The 25,233-nt window shown below is 44.8% G+C and overlaps 1 protein-coding gene across 1 annotated transcript in view; it reads left to right on the plus strand.

Moving 5' to 3' along the window:
• The window catches only part of EIF4E3 (eukaryotic translation initiation factor 4E family member 3), a 40,031-nt gene that overhangs the window by 3,553 nt on the left and 11,245 nt on the right, over positions 1-25,233 (plus strand). The window contains exons 2-3 of the mRNA XM_021695070.1: positions 13,597-13,669; positions 24,036-24,130. Coding sequence (XP_021550745.1) covers positions 24,105-24,130 — 26 coding nt within the window. The 5' untranslated portion in view covers positions 13,597-13,669; positions 24,036-24,104. The remainder of the gene's footprint in view (positions 1-13,596; positions 13,670-24,035; positions 24,131-25,233) is intronic.

Below are 25,233 nucleotides of genomic sequence, written 5' to 3' on the forward strand. Positions count from 1 at the left end.
CGGGCCCCGGCCCCGCTCCGCGGCCGCCGGCGCGCCCGGGACTCGCGCAGAGCCGGGTCGGGAGCCCGGGGCCGGGCCGGGGCGAGCGAGTGTTTGGCGGCCTCGCCTCCGGCCGGGAGGACACCGGCGCAGCCCCAAAAGTTTCCGCAGCACTTTCCCCCTTTATTTCCCTCAGAGGAAGCGTGCCCGCGGGCGGCCGTCCTGGCCGGGCGCTGGGAGATGGGCCAGCCGAGGGTCGTCGGATCCTCGCTGTAAAGTGGGGAGAGCGGTGCTGTCCTGGTGGCCCCGCTCCTGGGGCGCTCAGGACCCGACCTCCGCTGTGACAGCTCTCGGGAAAGTGGGCCGGCCCCCTGGGAACTGTGCAGGGGTGGCTGGATCACGGGCCAGCGGGGGCCTCCACTCTGTGCCCCACCGAAACTGCCACCGACACCTCTTGGCATTCTTTCTCAAACACTGGGCAGGTATTTTCTTGACCATTTACTGTGCAGCCACATGCCTTCTAGGCGCTGGGAATTCAACAGTGAGCCATACCTCACTTTGTCAATAAAGTGGGGACAATTATGGCGTTCTCAGGGGACAGCTCAGGTGCCATCTCCTCAGAAACGCCTCCCTGAATGCCGTATCTAAATTAGCACACCCCCATCTTGAAATCATTCTGTATTCCCCTGCTCTGTCTTGTTTTACTCTGTAATGCTTAATGCTGCCACATAGTATTATGTATGAATCTTTATTTTCAGTCTGTCTCAGTCCCTCAATACTTTCCCCTCTGTTGAAAGCCATTGAGCAGGGACTTAGTTTTTGACACTTGCTATATCCCAGCGCCTAGAACTGTACCTGGCACGTAGTAGGAGCACAAGAAAATTTTGACAAATGAATAAATGCACAAATGCAAAGCCCTTCTTAGTATCCGTTACCCTGTGGGTGCCCAAAGATGACACCTCAAGATTGTCCCAAAAGCTTATGGAAACTTTGATGACACCGTAGCTGTGGTTAAATGTTTGGAAGAAAGGTATATGACTGCTTTCTATGAAATTTACTTAATAGACCCAGATCTGGTCTTTAAAAGCCTTGCATAAAATTCCTCCAAGATTTTTAAAAAGTTATAATCATCCTTTTAGGGAAGATAATTTCATTCCTTTCTTCTTGTTGGAATTAGCACCCTCTATGAGAGTCTATAAGAACTGATGCTTGGAGCCACTGTCTTTTCCGGGGACACAAAGAAGTTGGGGGTGGGGTAGATACAATGAGTCTCATTTTCTAAAACATTTTCACTTTCATTATGGGATGCTAAGAAAGCATTTCACTGTCATAATAGGAGTGGGTTTGGCTAATATTAGCTGAATGAAATCATGTGTTTTTGTTTTCAAAGGTGTGCTGTAACTATTGTTGCAACCTGGTATCTGTTTTCAAGGTGTTAAAACTTGGACCTCTGGTCTAATGGTCTAACATGTGGAGATTGTTGCCTGGTGGAAACAGTATCAAGAGAGTTTCTTTTTAAATGGCTCACAAGTTAGTCTACTTAAAGGCACATCATTTTAAGAATGGTCCAAAATTTTAATACTACGTAACAACAAATAACTTTTTAAGTCAGGATAAGAATACAGTAACTTCAATGAAGACACAAACTCTAGCTTTCCTAGTATGCATTTGGGTATTTTTGTTCTCTGAAAGCCAGCAATCCAATGAAATGTTATAGCTGCAGTGTCCAAATTTGTAATAGAAATAATTACATTAATCTAGAAATTATAATTACTTCCAGCATTGCTCATTTGAATTCATTTTGCCTGATCAGTTGTCCCATAGCTTTTATTGAACTGTCTCCACTTCTCTGGGAGTCCATTACCTTTATGTCAGCGGACCCCCTTCCCTTTGGGGTTATGAACACATTGTGTTCTGGAAGTTTTGTTTGTCACTTTTCCCCCTAAGGAAACAAGATTCTAGAGGCAGTAGTAAGGCTCTCAGGAGAGCCCCCCAAGGCAATCTTCACCCCAGCATAGCTGATGTCTGCCACTGAAGGCAACAGTTTTGAGTTCCACAGCATCCAGAGGTCTTCTGATCCCTAAAACTTTCCTTTGGCACCTACCACCTGTCCTGTCTTCCCTTTCAGCCTACTTTGTGACCAGAGACAAGTGATCCAGCCCCACTAAGCCTCAGTTTCATTGTTTGTAAAATGAGGATATTCACAGGCTATCTCTCATAGGGGTTGTTCTGAGGATTAATGGATGAATATAAAACACGAACCTGGGTGCCCGGCATAGAATAAGTGCTTAATAAATACTGATAACTAACATTGTTACCTGAAGCTCCCAAATTACCCCCCCCCCCCACCACCACCACACACACACACACCAACAGTCCCTGGAGCAGCTTGTCTGAACTTAGGAAGCCAGCAACCTGAACTCATTTCCCCCACTGGGTGAAATGGAGAGTCCCTTAAGTAGAGTTATTTGCATTTTCAATAGCAAATTCCCGTAAGTCCTTATTTGTGTGCATGTGTGTGTGTGTGTGTGTGCGTGCGTACATGTTTTAATTAGACTGTATGGCTAAGAATGCAAGCATTTGGGGTATGATTTTGATTGGGGATAGAGAATGAAGAGTTTTCCTCCCCTTTTCTGGATATCGAAAACCCAATCCTGTCTCGATCTTGGAGGCTGCTCTTGGTTGCATGTCTCTGAGTGGTGACCCCCTTTCCTCTGAGATTTATCTGCAGCACTCAGTCCTCAGGCCTCTTGTCCCCATCCACACCAGTGATAGCATTCAGTTATACAAGGCATTCAGTTCCCTTGGTATGCTGGTGATTCCCACAATTTTACACTTGTGCAAGCAGCTCCTCCTCTCTGTCTCCATATGGATGTCTAATACACATCCAAACTCAACACATGTCAAACCACCTCTTCAGCTTCTCTCCCAAATTTGCCGTCTTCCATCTGTCCCATCTCAGATCAGAGCAGTTCACAGTAACTCCTTCCTTCCGGTTGCTCCACCCCCAGATCTTGGTGACCTCTGTGACTCTCCTCTTCCTCTTTCCCCATTCCTTCTCCCTCCCCTGCATCCACTATGCACAGAGGCTATTGATTTTACCATCCAAGTGTATCCAGAATCGGATGCATTCTGACCACCTGCATCCTAGACCCTGAGCCACAGGGCTTCTCCCACCTGGACCATGGCAGGAGCGTGCTAACTGCTCTCCCTGCTTCTACCCTTGCCCCCTATGGTCCCTTCCCATCACAGCAGCTGAAGTAATACCCAAGTTAAGGCCTGTCACTTCTCTGCTCTCCTTTTCACTCAGAGCAGAAGCCAAAGTACTTACAATAGCCCGTGAGACTGTGCAGCATTTCCTGTCCCCACCCAATATGCCTTTCTCTCCGCACCCCCCCCGCCCCAATCCCTGTCTCCCTCTCCCTTCTGCCCTTCTAGCTCTTTCTCTGTCATCCCAAGCATGGGCCCTGGCCACCAACAGTCCCTCCTTCCTGGAATGTTCTTCCCTCAGTCATCTGCTAGGACTGTGCTTTCCTCCCCATCTGGTCTCTGCCCAGATGTCATCTTCTCAGCAAGGTCTTCCCTAACCACTGATACAAAATGGCACGCACATCCTGACACACACCCCCCATGCCCCTGACCCCGCTTTATTTTCTCCGTAGGATTCTGCATTTGTCCATCTTCTCTCACTGGAACGTCAGCTTCACAGGGTTCTTTCCACATCATTCTGCCCTCAGCTCCTGTATCAGCCCCTGGCACAAGTCATCCCACACTGAATAGTTCAGGGTTGTGGAATTCTACTCCTAATGACTTCCCTTTCTCCTGTGGTGGTTCATATTACTCTGAGAATCATTTGTAAATCTGCATCCCTAGCCCTGCCCGCTCTCCTGAGTTCTGGACACGCTGTCTACCACGTAACTGGCTAGCAATGCCACCATCCGATACATTTTTCGGAGTTGGAATTTCCTTTGCTCTTCTCTCTCAAGTCCACTGCTCCATCTAGTTCCATGCTTCAGATGTTTGATCCCCTTTTGGAAAACTTGCTTCAAGCCTAAGCCATCCCCTCCTCTCCCTGTGCCTGCCTCCCTAGGCCCCGGTGCTCTCCAGCCTCCAGTACATGCTGGCCCTGCCTGTTCCCAAGCTCTGCCCTCCGCCCGGCGTACCCCACCTGGGCTACCAGGCTTAGCCTTCTAACCTGCTCCTCGTCTTGTCATTCCAAAACTCCCTGCCTTTCTCCTCTGCCACAGCAGTGGATGGTGACTCCATCTCTCGCCACCTAAGTGTGCCTCTCTTGTAGTTTTGTGTGCTCCTGGCAGGTGGGATTCTGGATCTCCACCCCTTCTTTTACCAGAGCGGCTCTGATTGGTTTTGTTGTGGTGGTTTGTTTTAGAAATGGGCCACTCTAATTTGAAAAGAGCATTCCCCAGCTTAGAAACAAAAACAAAACCTAAAACCCCAGCCTTCAGATTATGGTATAAACTTCTATATTGCTATTTTGAACATGAAACTCACCTTTTTTTTTTTTTTTTTAGCCTCATCTCCTATATCTCCCCAACTCCAAAATACCACTCAGTGTGTCCAGTCTCTCGGGTAACAGTGGACTTGTGGCCCTTTTCCTGCATAAGCCATGGACTTGCCAGCCTCTGAGATTTGTCTCCTCATGTCCCTTCTGCTTGGGATGCCCTTCTCCTCTATGTCTACCTGAAAAGCTGCCGTGCATCCTTCAAGGCCTTGCAAAGATGCTAACTTTGTAATTGTCCTTAAATAGCCCTTGACCCAGGTAGGATTGAGCCCACCTCCTTTGCACTCCTGCAGCATTTTTTTTATAGGCCAGTATTTGTATAACAGATTATTGATTGCTCCTCTTTCCCTCCCTCATGACCGTGAGACTCGAGACTGCCTTGTGCCTGACTCCCCAGAGAGGACATTACAGTGCACATAGTAGGTGCTTAGAGAGTATTTGTGTTCTTGTGTCTTTAGTCACAAAGGTAGCCCAGTCACATATGTCTCCCACCAACCCCCCCCCCCCCCCCGCATCGGGGTTTACCTCTACCCAATCAGTGTTTCTCAAAATGTCATCCCTCGCCACCTACATCTGAATCACCTGGCTGTGCCTCTTCAAATACAAGCTCCCAACCCTGCCCAGGACCTGCTCTTTCAGACCTCTGGGGTGGAATGCACATTTGTAACAAACGTCTTACGCATCACAACTGGAGAATTACTGCTCTGTTTATTGATCAGGTCAATGGAGCACAGTACTTGTCCATTGCTGTTCTCAGTGCTAAGAATGCAGACACAATGACAACATGGTCCCGGACCTCCCAGGAGGGATGTCTCTTGTACCACAGCTTCCATAGCATCAGTGGAGTGTTCTGGGAGGTACCAAGTTCCAGAGGGATTCTCCCTTTCATAGTGTGATGCTTTCACATGCATTGTGATGGTGTGGTCCATAATAACAAATCTGATACAGGCCGGTGGGCCCAGCTTGATAGAGAGGATCCCAAAACCATCCTTGTTCATAGAGTGGCCTGTGGGACCAGGCGAGGGTAGAAGGCAGTGTGGAAGGACGTAGTTGAAAGGGAGACGGGCTGGCATCTGCATCTGTTCCCCTCATTTTTGCCTTTGTGAACCCACAGGCTCTCTTAATGGCCCAGGATTTTGCTTTCTGGAAGGGGAAAATAGTCTCCAGGTAGCTCAGGTAGGGAAAGGCTCTGACCCAGGGGCTCACAGCCTCTCTACCTGTGCGTTAGGGGTTGCTTCCTGCAGTTGGACCTGGAGGCCTTAAACATCCTCACTCAGAAAAGTTACCAGTCCTTTCTTGGTACTAGCTGCTCAAAAAATCGATTTGCCTTCTTTTAATATTACAGATGCCATTTCCTTATTTCCAAACCTAGGACAGCTAGCCAGACTTTGGTGGTCTGGCGTGGTGACAGTCCAAAACCTGGCCTCAGTTTGCTGTCACCTCTCACACTATTATAGTTCTCTTCCACCCAACCCCTGTGTGCCGAGGGATTAATTATATGGCAAAAGGAAGAGTCTCGGTCGCTCGTGTCAAGGAGCTTAGAGGCTAGGAATGAACATAGAAGGAAGCCTGGAAAAATAAAAATAAGCTAAACATGCAAAAATAAAGCATTTAGATTATGAAGCATGTTTCAATAGGTGCATTATTAAATGTTAATGATAGGCCCTGGACCATTTTTTTATGTGACTCTCGAACAGGAAGCTGGTATAGCCACAAGCCACAGATCTATCTAAAAGGGATTAAAGTGAAATCAGCTTTAATGGAGTGAATGATATATGAGGGATGCTCTTCATCATAGAACTGAGCCTGTACAGATTTTCCCTCTGACAGCTGAGCCCAAGGTGAGCAAATTCACCAGGACTGGCTTTTAGGAGACATATCCCTGGCTTTAAAGTTTCCCTCTCTAAGGCTGTTCTCTTGGCTCAAATGAAGTGGTCACTTATATGAGTTAGAATATTGTCAGTATTCATTTCTTCCACTAACATCTATTGTGTGTGTGTGTGTGTGTGTGTGTGCACGCGCATGCACGCGCACTGGGCATATGTATACTTGGATATATTGTCCCATACATAAAATTTCACATCTTTTTCCATGGTAGCCTTTAGTATTAACTACCATTTACTTCAGTGTGCTAGGTATTACACTGGGTGCTTTACATAATTACCGACGAAGTCCTCACAATATTGAAGTAGGACATATCAGCAACATTTGACAGATGAGAAAATTGAGGCCCAGAGAAGCCATTGATCAAGATCACACAGCTAATACAGAATAGAAACAAGATCTGAGCTAAGGACTGTGTGACCCCAAGCACTGGTGTCCCTAACCCTGCCGAACACCACTTCCCTGTGAATGTGAACAGTGAACGAGATACAGTTCTCCCGTATTTCATATTCTGAAATAAGGAAGCTAGATGGGACTTCATTGGTAATCTGGGCCTACCACTGAATTTCACAAATGAGGAAACCAAGTTCCTGTTCCATGGGAAAAAATTAAGCCAAGGACTCCCTGCTTCACAATTTGCGAAGAAGAGACCCTTGCCTAATACTCATATTTAAGAGGCTGGGTAGGATTGTTCTTCACATTTAGTGATAACCCCATCTTGCTAATCTCTTTGGGCGATGACAAAAAAATATATCCGTGAGAAAAGTGATTTTTATGTGTTTTTGATGATGCTGTCTATAGTTCATTAGCTTTTACTTGCCAAGTTGTTAGCATTTCTTACAGTGACTTGATTTAGATGACACAGGCCAGCACATCTCAAACTTCAGTATATATAAAAATCACATAGGATTCAGCAGGTGTCTAATGGGCCTGGAGATGCTGTAGCTCTCACACCAGGTGATGCTACCAGTTGACCGACCACACTTGGGCAAGGGTGCAGGCAGGATTTGGGGAAAACCTTTCCAGCTTCTTCTCTTTGTAAGAAGCATTTCCAGGTATCCAGGTCACTGGTAAGTGGTGCTATGGCCTGCTAAGAGCTAGCTAGGTAACAGTGAAGATAATTTCCTTGGGTATTTACCAGGGCTTCTGTCTCCATGAATTATTCATGAGCCTCCCTCACCTATAGCAAACATATCTTTAAGGGTGGGGTTCAGTGGAGAAGGCACATTTGTATTGCAGGAAAGACACTGAGGTTGCAAGCTGCAGGAAAGTTGAGACTGCTTGGTGCAGAGTTGTACTCATGGCACCAAGCAGAGGATGGGTCATGGAATAAGTGATCAGTTTAGGCTGGTGACTAAGAGCAAGGCTGCCAGCCACCCATGGTTCAAGTCCCAGGTCTGCCCCTGGCCAACTCTGTGTCTTTGGCAGGTTACCACTCTTGGACTTCATTTGCTTATCTGCAGAATGGAAATGCAACCATTATTTACCTCATGATGTTTGAGGAGGAAATGAGATCGTGCTTGCATGTAACACATGATACACAGTTGTTGTTTTTTTTTCTTCCAGTTATTGGGGGCTCAGTAAGTATTTCTGGAATAAGAGAGAGGATAAAACGCTTTGAAGCATTGCAGACTTAAATTGAGCTGAAAGAGTTCTGTCTTGTGAAATTCTTAGGAACCTGCTTCAATGAATAGATAAAGATGATTTGTAAGTAACTTTTTGCATATAAACGGTGCTTAGGTGCCTAGAAACCATTTAAGCAGAACAGTTGGTCCAAACTTATGGGACTTTCTGCTTTCTCCTAACTCCCAAATGAAAAGAAATTTTAACCAGTTTTGCATAAAGAGTTTTAAGATGCATTTCCTGTTATTCTGTTATGCAGTGGAAGATGCACAGGAGTAATATAAAGCTGGATTGGGGAGTTTGGGTCATAAATAACATTAAGAGTTCCCCTCTCTTCTTTACACTAATCATCTACTTGGTGGACCTCGAAGGATCCTGTCCCACTTCTGCCTTAACCATCATAACTTCTGGATTAGCCAAGTCCAAGTGGAAACAGCCCTCAGGGTAGCTTATGGCCTTCAGCCCTGAGATGGTGGCACCTGCTGGGCTTTCTTTTCTGAGGAAGGAACCTAGGAGTTTCTTAGCTCTGTGTGTAACTCACAGATTTCTTGGGATTCTTACTGGCTGCCCCAAGATTAGAAAATGTGCTCAGTGTCTCTTAGTTCTAATTGTGCTCTTATCTGTTCCTATTTTTTCTGCTTCTGATGATGCTGATGACGATGATGCTATTAGCAACCATTGCTTATTAGATGCCAGGTATTGGGTAAATGCTTTGTGGAGCATTCACTCATGTCATCTAAGTAGCAAAGCAATGGGTGGCATAGAGACCATGTTCTCAGAAAGGGGAAGTGGAGGTCAGAGAGGGCCAGGCTTGCCACACAGCTGGGAGGTGGCAGAGCTGGGACTTGAACTCAAATCCATTGATTCCAAGGACCATCCTCTTAACCCCTCTGCTTTCCTGCCTTCCTGCTATAGCCCATTTGTGGCTTTTCTTTGGTAAAGTATCTTCTGCCCACGTCTAGCCCCAGAAGACAATGGCCTGTATGTGTGGTTCTTAAGTGAATTGTGTTCCTTGTATAACATTTTGGGATATCGTTATTGCCAGGGAGTCTGGTAGCCTCCAACTCAGCTCTGCATCTCTGCGTCTGCCCCCTTCCAAGAGTGTGGCCAGATGGATGGTGCTGGAAGAATGACAGGCCAGAATGGTTCCAAGGAGGGAGTAGATAACCTAAAAAGGGATGAGAAAGGGATTTGCCCTAAGACACCATGTGTGACCCTCCCATGGTGACAGTGACTGCTTGGTTTTTACTGGGAGCCATCCTTGTCTAAGAGGAAGATCATGGGCATCAGAGCCAGACCGACCAGGGAGAGAACCCAGATTTGCTACTTAAAAAGCCTCACTGAGCCTCAGTTTCCTAATTAGAAGTGAGGATGATGATAGCAACTTGACGGGACTGCTGCAAGGAATAGAGGCAGCATACGCAAAACCCTCAATAAAAGGAGGCCATTATTACATTAATATCATTAAATCAGAGGAAAGACTCCTGGCAAACACTTCGAACTCCTTAACCTGATCCATCCATGGAGTATTTATTGTCCCACTGATGTGCCCTCAGCTGTCGCTGAATACTGGGAGAAGGCAGCCTAGAATTCAGAGAATGTGCAAACGGGTTCTGATCCCTTGGTTCTGTGATTTCCCACAACTCTGGCTGTGTGTCCTTCTAGGAAGGGTCGTCATCGATATGTACACCCCTCTCACTGCTTTCTCTCCCACCTCCTCCCTCCCGGGCAAAGAAGAGAGGATCTGATCAGAGTTGCTTTGTCTTCAGGAGCCTGGGGAATTCAGAAAGCAGGGGTACTAGTTCTAGAACTCCATGAGGATAAGGACTTCGTCTAGAATGACCCCTGGTGTATCCCCATCAGCTAAAAGAGGTGTGCACTGAATCTTTGTTGATGAAATAAATCATAAATCCTCTGAGACTCTGTTACATGTCTATGTCAGGGTTTCTCGGCATTGACTCTGGTGACATTTTGGACTAGGTAATTCCTTGTGCCCTCTAGGATATCCTGTGCCCTCTACCTGCTAGGTGCCAGTGGCATCCCCCTCAGGTGTGACAACTGGAAATGTCTCCAGATATTGCCATATGTCCCCCCCCCCAGGGGGCAAGATCACTCACAGATGAATACTTTTGGTCTGCAGAGTGATCTGGGTTTGGTTGGGGTTCTGTTGGGAGGTTTAGGTTTGTAACATGAATGGAGTAAAAAGACTTTTAAAAGATCAGAGAATATACTATACATGTGAGATGAGTAAAAATGTTTCCTTGAAGTCCATGGCAAGCATTTCTCTTCCCACTGGTACAGCTCTCTTTTAGAGTGACAGGGAGGAGGGGGTGTGGGGCCGTCCGCCCAGTGCCAATACGGCAACTTTGCCGGGAGCAGCCCACGTTGCTACTTTAGGAAACGGTAACAGTAGACGCTACAGCTTCTGGTTCAACTTTGAACCAGCAAGTCCCATACAGACTGACCTGTTTACAAAACAGATGATTTTAAAATCTCAGCCTGTTTACCCTGTTAAAATTGATTCCGTGGCTAAGGCCTGGTTTTGCTTGTTAAAAATGTCCCAGGGCAGGCAGGAGGTTTAGGCACAGTGGGATTTTTCAGGGACTGTCGGGATCAGACTTGGCTCGCAGAAGAATGCTGTTCCTCGAGCTGGCCAAGCCAACCACTTAACTGCGATCAGAAGTTCCAGCACCATTGTTGCATTACTTCGAAACCTGGGTGTCCATAAAATTGTCCAGCTAGAGGAAACCCTTAAGATCCCAGAATCCAACCTTCCCCATTAAGAACTTAGGAAACCAGAGCCCATAGGAGCTGACTATTTCCTTCAAACACCGATACATCCGTGTTGTGAAACGTTAATCAGAATAGAACTATCATGGAGGGTGATCCTGTTGGTTTTAATGAGAAACGGAAACTAGATTCCTTTAAAAAAAAAAAAAAAAAAACTTGAACAGTGAAACAGAGGGGCCCTAAATGATTTTGTGTGATTGTCTCCTACAATAGATTAGAATTAAAAGCCTGGAATGTAGAGACAGAGGCATTTAAAAAGAGGCATAGAAAGCAAATGTTCATCAGAAACGTTTTCCAGGTTAAATGGTATTACCCTCGCATTGTATTAAGTCGACATAATGCTGTCTGAGGCGGACAATCAAATACTCATTCGACACAGTTACACACTGAAGTGTGACTTTAAAAAATCGTAAAACTTTGAAATACACAGTTTTAAAAATGAAAGAAAGGCAAAGTACATTTCCTTCCTTTGGACCCTAACAAGCCCCCATCTTGTTCATAGAGCAGTCGCGTATATGCTCTCCTATGTGCTTTGGGTGACCCAGGGATATCTTGCGGGGCATATTTGGTGGAGAGGTCAGCTAAACTTTTCAAAGGAAAAAAAATCAGCAATGGAATAAGTGCCAGTAGATTTTCATATAAAAGCAAAAGATTTTTCATATGAAAATCTATCCAGAAAAAAAGTCCAAGGTTTGTTTTAGTGGGGGTTTTTTTTCCAATCTTTTTATAATTGAAGCCAAAAATGGTATAAAAACCTGCGTTAAAGAGTAGGTTAATATTTATTCATGTCAAGGCAGTCTCCTGTGGACTGATGGATTCACCTGGGGCCCAGGCCCCATCGTAGCCCGGTGCTGTTCACCATTCTCTTCAGCATAGTTACTTTAGACTTCAGGTCTGGCAAGAAAATGCAGTCATGCTGGTTATTGCGGATTGGCTTTTTTTTTTTTTTTTTTAAATGCCCAGCGTATTTATAAATAACTAGAAAAGAGTTGTAAGCCCAATGCTTTAGGGTAGATTTATTCGTCAGATGTCACCAACTTAACAGGGTCCTTTCGTTTGCCCTGAAACTAGTCCACAATTATGCTTCCTCAGTGACCTCCAAGCAAGGGAACTGTATTCAGAAGTGCATTTTTCTATTCCAGTTATACACCAGGGAACATTTATTGGTCCATACTTCTAGGAGTTTAGTCTGTAGAGCCCTGTCACTCATGTGTCATGCCCACCCCCCCACACACACACACACCTGGGCATGACCCCTTTCTTTGCCGTGCTCTCTGCCTCTGAGCTCTGTGGGTTTTGTGCATATCTCTGGTGTGCAGTGGTTTCATGATTCTCCAGAAAATGCAACGTCTTGAGGTTCTGTGGGATCTGTGTCTCTGAGGGTCAATGGCTGCTAGGGATCCTTTTTTTTAATAGATTCCGGATCCTAGGGGGTTGACTGTGAGCCAGCATATTCTCCTCTCAGCAAGCCTCGTTTCCCACCTCACAAGCAGACACGGGACTTTCAAGCATTATTTGAGTGGTGAATTTTCGTCTCTGGACTGACATTCCGGGATCCCAACAGTCTTGAGCAAAAACTGCTAGTTCAGTATAGGGAAGAGGAAAAAGGTGGCAGGAATTGAGAATCTTCACTTCTACGGATTGATGAAGCCTTGTCATGTTGCCCCTAATCCCAGGAAATGGTGTGGGGTAAAGCCTGTCTCTGTTTCTGGTGAATAAACCTGTAGTATGTTGCCATCTAGTGGACCATATGGCAAACTAAAGATTAATGTATTCTGACTGCAGAGTTCCCCAGAACTAATTAAATCAGCCCGAGAAAATAACTGAAAGAGTTTTTCTAAAAGCACGTGTTGGGGAAATATATGCAAATTTCAGGTGCAACTAAAGTTGACTTTTAGTAATCATGTTTTCTTAAAGTCGGCAAAAGGTTACTCTGTTTCTTAAGAGCTCTTGAATATTTACCACCAGGGAACTAACAAGTTTTTCTTTTTTTTTTTTAAAGATTTATTTATTTATTTATTCATGAGAGACAGAGAGAGAGAGAGAGAGAGAAGCAGAGGGAGAAACAGGCTCCCAAGGAGCAGGGAGCCCGATGCGGGACTCGATCCCAGGACCCTGGGATCATGACCTGAGCCGAAGGCAGACGCCCAACCATCTGAGCCACCCAGGCGCCCTAACAAGTTTTTCAAACATGTCACCGGGCCAGGGGCCTGTGATGTCACTGTCATCTGTACTCAGGGTACAGTTTCGTATCCAAAGTCCTAGCAAAAGGCTTTGTCATTACAGGGTTATTTTAGTATTTTTTAAAATGTGATTTTTAAAAGTTTCCAATATCGGGACACCTGGGTGGCTCAGTCAGTTAGGCAGCTGCCTTCGGCTCAGGTCATGGTCCCAGGGTCCTGGGATCGAGCCCCGTGTCGGGCTCCCTGCTCGGTGGAGAGTCTGCTTCTCCCTCTCCCTCTGCCTGACGCTCTGCCTACTTGTGCTCTCTCTCTATCTCTCTGTCAAATAAATAAATAAAATCTTTAAAAAAAAAAATAAAAGTTTCCAATATCTTTCTTACGTACATTTCCTTTTTTTAAATTAAATTTCCACAGGAAAAAAATATGCTTGCTTTTAGGAGAAGCAGACGCATGACTTCACAGAGTAGGAATTTCACATTTCAAATTCTAAATCACATCCCAGAACGGTCTGCTGCTGTGGTTTCAGACATATTTGTCTGAAAACCTGCGTGCTGATTTCACGAACATCGACTACTTGCTCCGCTTATGTCTTTGCTCTTTGGTTTGTTTGCTTAGATCCCTCCCTGGTACCACAGCAGCTGAGTGTGCATCAAATCTGAAGAAGATCTACACAGTACGAACAGTACAGGTAAGGTCCAGAAATGGACGTACCAGATGAACACGATGTATGTGGGACATTTAATCCTCCAGCCGGAAAATGGCTGCTATGCTGGCAGTCCCCCCCAGGCTTCTGTCCCCGTGTCAGCTCTCACGTCTTTTGGTGGCGCTGCGCTTGACTAGGTGTAACCCAGACGCTGGCTGTGCACGCCTCCAAGTGGCCTGTTCTTCTGTTGGGGACCTGCTAAAACTTATTTACTACCTAAATATTTCACCCTCAGGAGCAGCAGACTGTGGTGTGTCCCCACATGGGTCTGTGTCCCCATTCAGATCCCAGCTCGGCCACTCCCTCTCTGAGCTCCGAGCTCTGTTTCCCTTCTCTGAGAGGCAGTAGCGTCCCCCTACGGGCTTACCTAAGTTTAAGGTCACATAGGAAAAGCAGGTGGGGGTTGAGCATGGAAGTGGAAGGTGTCAAGCCTGTTTCCTACTTCACGTTCAGCTTCCATCGTCCTAAATTAGGCAAGTTATCAATGCCTTTAATTTCTGTAAAATGGGTATAACAAGGGTACCTCTCTCTGGAGTGGTTGGGAAGAGTGAGTAAGATAATGTGCATACTATGCTTAGCAGGATACCTGATATATTGCAGGTTCTCAACACATGTAAGCTCTTAGTTCTATCCATTCTTTCTCTAGCCAACCCTTACGAAGAAAATTTCTGAAAAACCTGATTTATTTGGTTGATCATATTTCCATGTTCTTCAAAAGCAAAGTCTTTCAAGTGTATCCCCCTTTTTGTGGTTAATGCACTGTTATAGACAGAATAAGGATTTAAGGCTGCTGTCTACTTGCAATGACTATATGTTTAGAATGTTCTAGAAGGGCCAGATTTAAAGTGTGCCTGTTGTGCCTCTAAATCTTTTAATGTCTTAGCAATTTCATTGGCTGGGCATCTAGACTGTGTCCCTTAGGCAGTTTCTCACATTTAGAACTAGCACAAAGACCCTTTTTTCAGAACTTCTCCCATTGTCTGGTTCAGAAAATTTGGTATTCTCCGTTTTGCAGTCCCAGGAGTCTGGTGTAAGGTGCCATGAATGGCCACTGAGCCAGGTGTAAAGACACAGTCCAGGGGCGCCTGGGTGGCTCAGTCGTTAAGCATCTGCCTTCGGCTCAGGTCGTGGTCCCGGGGTCCTGGGATCGAGCCCCACATCAGGCTCCCTGCTCAGAGGGGAGGCTGCTTCTCCCTCTCCCTCTGCCCCTTCTTGTGTTCTCTCTGTCACTGTGTCTCTCTGTCAAATAAATAAATAAAATCTTTAAAAAAAAAAAAAAAGACACAGTCCAGACCATAGTCCATTTCTGATCTAGTTGGGAAAATGACATAAGCACGTGGAAAGCAAAAGAACAGTGCTGCTGTAAATAATCCTGCGGAGCCAAGTACAAGCAGTGTCACAAGACAGCACGTGGGCCACTGTCCAGGGGGATGACTGCTCTCCAATTCCAGGAAAGGCCTCCCCTGGCTTCTTCCCTGCGGTGACGTTGTAGACTTTTGTTACCTCTTTCCCAGCAGTCATCATTGTATGAACCTCAGAGTACTTGATTTTGAAGGCTGTCTTCACCTGGAAGTTCTTAGATCCCTTTGACTTTTGGAGGTACTCAATAGATTTTTTCCACTCCATTATGACATCGGGTCCTCAGAGCTCTGCCTGGGATTCCAGGACAGACATTGGTAAAGTCAGATCAAGGGGTCCATTTGTTTCCCTGACCCTGTGTGACCACAGAGCATTAGCATCCAGCAGCAAGTTAAACAGGGGCTTCAGGGACCGATTTTTAAAGTACCCAGGTTGGCACATACTAGGAAATACTTTCTTGAAAACTATACTGGCAGATAATTTATTTTCAGTAAATGTAGATTTCATAAGTGTGCAGTCTGATAAGTTTTGACAAAGGTGTGCAGACATGTAACCATAACCCAGATCAAGATAAAAAGATGTGCATCGTCAGAAAGTTCCTCCGTGCCCTTCCATTCATCCTTCTCTTCCAGAAGCAACCACTATTCACATTTCTATCACTATATATCTTTTTGCTTTTTATTGAACATCCTATAAATGTAATCACACAGTATCATACTCTACTGTGTCTATTATTCCTTCCCCTCAATAAGTACTGAAGGATTAGGGTGCCTGGGTGGTTCAGTCGTTTAAGCGGCTAACTCTTGATTTCGGCTCAGGTTATGATCTCAGGGTCCTGGGATTGAGCCCCCTGTCAGGCTTTCCACTGAGCAGGGAGTCTGCTTGAGGCTTCTCTCTCCCCCTCTCCCTCAACCCCTCCCCACCACGAGCTCGCTCTCTCTCTAAAATAAATAAATAAAATATTTTAAATAAATACATACATACATACGTACATACTGAAGAATTGAAGGAATGAATGAGAAGTTAACAAATGAACCACTTTTCTAAACCACAACAGAACTACTTGCATAAGGATCCTTTAAGATGTAGTCCCCATTCTCAATGGGGGCAAAAACTGATCCTTGATGGGGTGAAAAATCCTACTGTTTTTATACATAAAGCACAGATATATATCCAGTACATAAACAAATAAACCACTTTGCTATGTTATTAACATTTCACAATGGAGTAATTAGAAAAAAGGGCTCTTTGGGGTGGGCTGGAGGGGATGTGATAATGAAACACTGCCCTAAGTGGTCGGGAAGTTCTTTCATATCTCTGATGTGCCTCTGTCCGCCTCGGTTTCCTTATGTGTCAGACTGAGGGAATAACGCTGCCTACTCCCTAAGGTTGAGCGAGGGTTAAATGAGATTGCCTCTGGTTCTTAGTCGTGCTTGGCACTTCGTACTCAGACGTTGGCAGCTTTTACTAGAGTGGTGTTGGATGCTACCCCTTGGCGTCATCCGTTGACGGGCGAGGATGTGGGTGAGGGTGTAGCGTCATCACACACTGCCTGGGTTTCTATCCCGTATCTGCCACTTACTAGCTCGGGCAAGTTGCTTAACTTCTCTGTATCTGCTTACTCATCTCCAAGACGGGAACAATCTCGATACCCCTGAGAATGAAATGGCACAAGGAGATAAAAAGCACACAGTGGGGTCAGATAATAATAACAGGCTCATTTGCCATTACTCACCACCTTCTTCTGGAGCATCTTTTTGTGTTGTTCTTGGTCATGTTTTCTATCAGACAGCTCTGCCCCACTACTTTTCGATGATTTATTTCAAGCAATTCTGTCCCTGCTGCCAACCCTACTCATGAAAACATGTTTAACTTATCAGTAACTTCTGGGGTTCCAGCCTGTACATGCCCTGAACATTTGCGAATAGTCCTGAGTATTGAACAACTGGCTTTGGTGCCAGTTTTTAAGTCTTTTGAGGACGTGCTTTGGTTCCCCTGTGTTTTTATTCTGTTGATTATGTGCTGATTCTTGGACCCTCGCTCTTTCAGCTCTAAAAAACTGCATCCCTAGTGTCTGTGATTTTTTTTTCCCCATCTCTGTTTGGGTGAAATATGAGAATCCTGTGTTATTAATGACTGCTTTATAAAGAAGGATATAATGTGTCTTTTTGTACTTTGAGGCCCTTCAGCAAATCAGAGATGTTGATGGGGGCGGGGGAGGAATTGTTATTCCCATTTATTAGCTGCAGAGACTGAGGCTGAGAGGTAAGTGCTCTAAAACATCCAGTGGAAATAGCCAATCTTGCCATGCCTCAGGGACTAGAACTCCCGCCCCTTCTAGTTCAATTCTTTTCCTTTCACTCTGCTCTGACTGGGGCGGGGGGTGGGGTGAGGAGGCGCATGCTTCCACACTGCCCACTGACCCCTGCTGAGGACACTCTCTGTAGCCAACAGTAATTCTCTTTGCTTGGATTTAAATTTATTTCTTACTTTCCTGCCTTTCTTGGAAAATTCCGTTTTTCATCTAGTCGTGTTTTCCAGATGCTTATTGATTCCTTTTACTCTTTTGTAAACATTTCCAAATTTCCCACATTTCTCTTGTGTTTTTATGTCCTAAATGGATGGAGTACAGAATAGAACACAGCTTCTGAGCAGGCCTGATTCTACTTGTGGGAGAATGAAGATCTACCTGCCAAATACGATTTGCAAAGGAGGGGCTCCCTCGTCCCCACTCCCTTTCAGCATTGCTACCGCAAACCCCAGCAATTCCACCCCTGAAAACTCATTCCTCTGCCACATTCTACCCCACCTAGGTCATCTGTGTTATCCCCTTCAAGATTTTGCCACACCGTGTCCCACTTGGGCTGTGTTCTACCCAGTATTTCCCATAAATTGGCTGACTTTTTTACCTAAATTTACATAATACAGAAACTCCATGTTTCTTCTGTAAATGGATATCCGGCATCATTTACCATAAACGGAAAGTCTTCATCAAAAATACATACAATCTGTTAAAATTATGAGATGTTCCTTCTGTACCTGTGTCCTGCCAGTGATAGCAAGACATTATCCCGGGGCGCCTGGGCGGCTCAGTCGGCTAAGCGTCTGCCTGCAGCTCAGGTCATGATCCCAGGGTCCTGGGATGGAACCCCCACATCGGGATCCCTGCTCAGTGGGGAGTCTGCTTCTCCCTCTGCCCCTCCCCCTGCTCATGCTCACTTTCTCTCTCTCTCTCTGTCTCGCAGAAAAAAAAAAATCTTAAAAGAAAAAAGACATCATCCCTCATCAGAAGGTGTGAAGTTGTTGTGCTGTTATAGATCATTAAGTTAGGACGACAGATTGCCTTCCAAATCATTGGGGAATAAGGGCTGTCCCTTTCAGAAAGAGAGGTTTATAGGTCAGTACTGGTAATGAAGAATGATGTGAAGATTGATTCAGATTTTGAACACAGATGGGCAGCTCACAGTGGGTGGCATCCTGCAATAGAACGGCCTGGAATGAACCATTTGGGTGAAGGGAGGGGACCGAGGTAAGAAAGAGAAACTCACCGTATTGAAGAGACAGAAGGCCCTGCAGCCAGATCTACCTCATAGGTCTGTCGAACACAGACTTAATTTCGAGTAAGACGGGATTCTTTATCATTTAATTTATTCACGATGTGTATAACGAGATCGACATTTATAGTCACAGCCCATTTGTGCGGAAATAGAACTCCAGTCCGGTTACCCATGATCCTCTCTCTCTGCTGGCTTGCTGGCACTGGGGGCCACTGTGTGGGTGGGGGCTGAAGGGGGAAATGAAATCTTGCACAGTAAAAGTAATTTAGTCACTTCAAATGTAAAACTTGGTCTCCGAAGGGGATCAGAATATGCCACCCCCAAAACTGCCACTTTAACGTAAAAATTCTGTCAAGCTAAGGGCAGTTGAAAAACAGCAGACAGAGGAGGAGCCTTCTGCTCTCCTGTCTGCCTAACATCAGGCATAAATTTCCCTTTTAAGCGTGGCGTAAACTTCCATTTGTAAAGGTAGCCCCCTTTCTTGTCACTTGGGTCTGCAGAGCAAACCTTACTCCACAACCGTTTCTACCGTGTATGTCCTATAGTCACCTCCCCCAACGGACCACCTGTCAGGGGCCCCAAACCCCTTTTCTTTATCCATTCACTTTTCACAGTTTATCACCCTTTGTTATAATGGCATATAAGCTTCCGAGTCCAACCACTTTCTTGGGCTTTCACTTCCATTTTCTGAAGCCCCTGTGAACTTAAAAGTGGTAACATTCATAAAGAAATATATACCAGCGGGCCTTATGCAGGAAGCAGGGTGCACACGGCTCTGATGTGTTTCCCCAGGCTTTTCTGTGGGCTCTTTCCTCTCAAGTTTGAATCCCACTTAGCTCCCCAATTCAGACTTTGTGATTTATTCAGTGACTTCCTATGTGGTGAGAGATTGCCCTAACACCCTATCCTTTATTTTATCTACATGATGATCAGTCCTCCAAACTTTGGTTCTCTCTTTAAGTCAGGCCCTTTTGGAATTCAAAACAAAACCCATTTCTCAAGTACCCAGCTCTTGCAGATCAAAAGCACTTTGCTCTCAGCCTACTGTGTCTGCTGTCAGTTAAAAACATCCTTTAAGTTCTTCCCTTGTTGCCTTGTTTGTTCTGGGTTCTTTCTGTCTCCCCACAAATATCATTGACTCAGTTGGTGGGAAGCAAGCTCCAGACAACTAGAAATCCATTCCTATTGAATGGAAATACTTGCTTATTATTTAAAAAATATTCTCTTCCTTCATGTGCTATGACCCTCAGAAGAAAGTCTGGATTTTGGTGGGATTTTTTTTTTTTGGTGGGGGAGGGTGTTTACTGGGTGTTTTTGTTTTATTTTACACCTGCTCGTCTGTCACAACACGGCATTTTTTTCTTCACTAGTATTTTCAAGTATGTTCTCTTTCTCATTTCTTCAGAACATTCCAGTAGAAAAATGAGGAGGAAATCTGTCAGTTTTCCTGGTAATGAATGATTATCTATTTGGCAGAAGACTATCAGATGGGGCATAATTGCTCCCATAAGAACTAGTAGACTAGGGATTTATCAAGTGGTCACACTGTCTGTCTAGTGAGTCTAACCACACCTTGCTTCCTTACTTGAGGCATATCACAAACTCTCACTTCACCTTTAATCATTAAGTTATCCAATGCAATAACTGTATCTACTCTAACTGTAGAGGAGGAAATTGGGTTGCAAGGGCTCCATGAGCTGTGAAGGTGATCCTGAGAACCTTGGTCCTAAATCCAGGTAGACTTGGATTTACAACTCCACTGGACAGCCATCCGCCCTGTCTCCATTCTTCAGGGAGGGTGCCAGAATGATGCTTGAGAACTTACCCACCAAGGTGTGGACTCCGGGCAAGGCTGGCCGGAGTCCACATACGTTCAGCTCTGTTCCCCCAAGAGCTCATCACAGTGCATGCCCATAACTGGTGCCTGCAAATGTTGCCCACATGACTGATGCCCGACTTTTATACCTTTCCTCGTCCAAGGGGGATTGTTCAGGCTTTTGAAAAAAGCACTTAGCTATGATTTATCAACGTTGTGCTGACTTTTACTCCAATCTACTGTTTGCAGGCCACTTTGAATTAACTATAAGAATTAATTATAAAAGCCATTAGGCTTTTGAAATCTATTTGCAAGTTCCTATCTATAGTAAAATTTAGGTTTTTCAACAAAAATAAAAATTGTTACAGAGAATATGATCATGGATTGTCAAGCTTCCAGTGAAATAGCCCTTTTACTTTTGCAGAGTAGGAGGAGGGTCTCAGGAGCTGTGTGCTGCTGGATTCCTTCCTCAGGCTGTTTCACCATCATGTATATAGTCATCCCCCCTTATCCAACAGGGGTGCCTTCCAAGACCTCCCCGTGGATGCCTGAAACACTGCATAGTACTGAAGCCCATACATAGTAGGTTTTTTTCCTGTACATACATACCTATGATGAAGTCTAATTTATAAATTAGGCACAGTAAGAGATTAACAACAATAACTAATAGTCAAATACAACAATTATAACTCTAATAAAAGTTGTGAATGTGGTCTCTCTGTCTCAGAATACCTTATTGTACTGTACTCACCCTTCTTATGATGATAGGAGATAATAAAATGCCTACATGGTGAGGTGAATGACATAGGCCTGTGACAGAGCATCAAGCTACCATATAGACCTTCTTTTTTTAAAGATTTTATTTATTTATGTGGGAGAGAGAGAGAGCGAGCACGAGAGTGAGGAGGGTCAGCGGGAGAAACAGACTCCCCACTGAGCAGGGAGCCCGATGCGGGCCTCGATCCCAGGACCGTGGGAGCATGACCTGAGCCGGAGGCAGACAGTCGCTTCACCGACTGAGCCCCCCAGGGGCCCTCTATAGACCTTCTGATGTTCTGTCAGAAGGAGGATTCTCTGCTTCTGGACTGCAGCTTACCATGGGTAACTAATTGGACAAATATCCCACATATCGGATGAGGTTTGCCACAAGGAGACAGACGGCTTTAGGGCCGCGTGCTTTTTGAATGAGGCTCTTCTCAGTGGTGTTGCCAGATAGTTTGCTTCTGTTTTGTGTCCATGCACAGACGTGTAAAGATGTGCCTTCATAAGTACCTGAAGTCAGAATTCAGTCTATTGCTGCGTCTTCTTGGGCTGTAATCTCCTCCTGTCAGATTTGCCAAGACTAAAAAAATCAGTTGTCTGTTTATTTTCAAGAGAAGCCGTTAAAGCTACAAACCTTAGCATGATCCTTAGAGAGTGTTTTCTTTTTGGACAAGGAGGAGCATTGTGGTGTTCTTTTCAAGGTGCTTTTCAAGACCCTTGGTGAAATGCCAGGATCTGAGAACTTCGGCGGGGGCCGGGGGCGGGGGGTAGGCAGGTGCTCTGGTTTGGGTGCCCCATTAGGAGGCTTGACGTTTAACAGCACCAAAGTCCTTTTAGTTAAAGCAAGGATTTTTATGCTAGCGTACTTTTATCCATAAATTCTACACAGATCACTGCCACCTTATCACGGAAGTCCCAGACTAGAGCTAACCACCATACTCAGCATGGCAAAGAGCATCTCCTGGCAGGAAGACCTCTTCAGCAGGCATCCCTCATTCTGTGACTCCTTGACCTGGTCCATGGCTTCCAAACTGGAGAAAGATGTGCCTAAAACATACAGTAATATTTTCAAAGGGAATAGCATGGTGGTTAAGAGCACACATTTTGGAATCCAACTCTTTGGCTTCAAATCCCACATCTGTCTGTTCTTACACCACAGACCAATATTGGAGTCATGTTATCATTTGCACAAATAGCAAACCATTTATCGGGTAAATACCTCCCTAAGGACGGATACACCTCTTTGAGAACCTGCTGTTACTACTAACCTATTTTCGGCTATTCCCTATGTGGTACCACTTTAATATAAGGGATCAAGGTATTCTTGATCAGTCTACTGTCAGGTGGTTTTCTGACTTGAGTTTTATCTTACATTTCATTGTTGCTTTCCTTGCAATTAACTGGGCTTTAATTTTTACACCAGATAGGCTTGAACAACTCCTAAGGATTATCATTCAGTGTACATAAAATTTCATTCCACTGATGTTACTCTGTGGCAGAGGCCCTAGGATTTATTTTTCTAATTGTTCTGTTGCTTGTGCTGTTTTCTTCAGATCTACTAGGAGACCCTGACAGCCACCCTTTACTTACCCTACCACACAGAGTGATAGTTCTTGTTTGTGTAGTAATTCTGTGTGTAGAGTTCATAATGTAGTGGTACGATGGCCCATTCCAAACAATCTGGGACGGGCTTCCTTATTTGTAAACCCAATCCTTGTCCTAATCCTAGTGGTCATACCAAACACTGACTCTTAGATTAGTCTCTGTGCCTGCGTTTCCTTATGTATAAAATAAGAATAAGAACTGTGCCCCCTAATGAGGTTGTCGGTAGGATAGATGACATGCATATGTAAAAGTTCATAGACTGAAGCCACTATTATTAACTACTCTTACTATTGTTACTCTTATTCTCTTATTTTTATATAATCTGTTTTTGTCCACCAGCCACCTTTCGTCTGAGTTAGTTCCTGTTGCTATAAGAGAATACTGTAGACTGGAGGGCTTAAACAATAGATACTGGTTTCTCACAGTTCTGGAGGCTAGAAGTCCAAGATCAGGGTGCTTGCATGGTTGGGTTCTGGTACAGGTCATCTTCCTGGTTTATAGACAGATAGCCATGTCTGAGGGCTATCTGAGAGAGAGAGAGAAAGAGGGCTTGTTCTTTTTCTTTTCTTGTAGGGACACTAATCTCATCGTGGGGGCTCTATCCTTCTGACCTGATTACCTGCCAAAGACCACACCTCCTAATACCATCCCATTGGAGGTTAGGGTTTCAGTATATGAATTTGGGGAGGACACAAACATGCAGTCCTACATTTGGGGCAACTTGTTGCTTCAGTAACTTGAGCTGTTCCCTGTTCCTTCTAGAGGGGAAAAGAAAGGAGAGAGTGCATAAGGTGATCTCTCTTCGCCTCCTCCTCTGTAAGCCATCCCCTAATCCAAAGTGGAAGTCTCCTTCTGGGCTTAGAAAGAAGGCAGTCTGTGTTATAAGGAAATATGGTTCACTACATATATTCAGCACTCAGGTCTGTATTAGATGCCATCCACCTGCCGGAAAAGTCAGTAGCAAAGTCCTTGACCAGTTTTACATGGAGAAACGTTGCATAGGGAGGTTTGCTTAATAACCATAGCTTCCTGTGAAGCAAAGAACTTGGCCCAGCATCAGCAAGGAACATTCTTTAATGCTATATTACGTTCTCTAGCAGAAAACTAGAAAGATGACTGAAAAGAAAATCTATCTCGAATGGATAGGACTTAATGAGAACTGATTTTTTTTTCTTTAATGCATTAATTTTATAATCTAGTGGCATAGTAAATCAATACTGGGTATATTAAACAAAGTGTTTTTCTTTTGAAGATATTCTGGAGTGTGTACAATAATATCCCTCCTGTGACTAGCCTGCCTTTGAGATGTAGTTATCATTTAATGAGAGGAGAGAGGCGACCACTTTGGTAAGTGTCAACTTGTAATTTGAGGTTAAGGTGGGAGGAAAATGGTTGTGAACCTCATAAAATATTTACTTCATGCCAAATTGGAATGCCAAAGTCATTTTCTCCTGCTAATGATGGAAAGTAATTTTAGCTCTTGCTAAATTATGAAGGAAGCTGCTGCCTACTTTCCCCTTTACCCTGGGCTCCATGATGATGAGTAGGTTTCTCAGTGTTCCCCAATGAACACCCCATTGTGGTCTCACCAAAAATAGGTCATTGTTTGTACGCCAAAGTTATGATGCAGTTCTTTGTATGGGGTGTTGCTGTATTTTGGTTTGTTCTTTCATTTGCATGATAATGACCTGAACAGTGGGGTGTAAAACCTTCTAGGCTGGTGGGAGATGAGAGGAAGAGATGGAGTGTCCACGTCTGCTGTACAGTTGAACCTCAGAGACATCTCTTACGTGGACCCCATAGAAAGTATGGAAGACAGGTCATGGCCCAGTGTCTAGAGGAAGGGATCCTTCTTTAATAGCTTGGTGTAGTGGTGAGGGTGGTAGATAACAAGCCAGTTTGCTTAGGCTGGAGTCCCAATTAGTAATAAATTCTTATATCCCTCGAGTGTTCTAAGTAACTGAGATGTCCACTGGTAGGGCTTATTTCTGCCATACCTGAGCGCTCAAATTTTTTTAGGAATCTGATGCACTCCATTAGATTTGCTTTGCTTTCCTCTGAGTTGGTGTAATTTCTCAGACAGGCTCTCCCATTTGTGGTGGCAGAATGGCTCTCATGAGCTGCAGTCTTACACCCTACAAATGTATCAATCTCAGCCTTCACCAGACCCCATAAGATGCCAAGGCTGGCTGTCATTGGCCCACTGTGGGTCCTCTACATCACTGGCCAATCACAAGGACTAGAAAGAGGCAGTATTTTCATTGGCAAACCTGGGTCATAAGCCCATCTTTGAGGCTAGGATGAGGAATCAACCCTATTGGAATGGGTCTGACGTAAGAGTAGGAGACAAGTAGCTCCTTAAAGGGAAATTGGGGTACTTTTACCAGATGAGCAAGCAGATACTAAACAGGAAAACATGGCAGATGCCCACCGCAGGGGCCGAGTCTCCT

The sequence above is a fragment of the Neomonachus schauinslandi genome, chromosome 1 (genome assembly GCF_002201575.2).
Source record: "Neomonachus schauinslandi chromosome 1, ASM220157v2, whole genome shotgun sequence".
In the NCBI taxonomy this organism is placed as follows: Eukaryota; Metazoa; Chordata; class Mammalia; order Carnivora; family Phocidae; genus Neomonachus; species Neomonachus schauinslandi.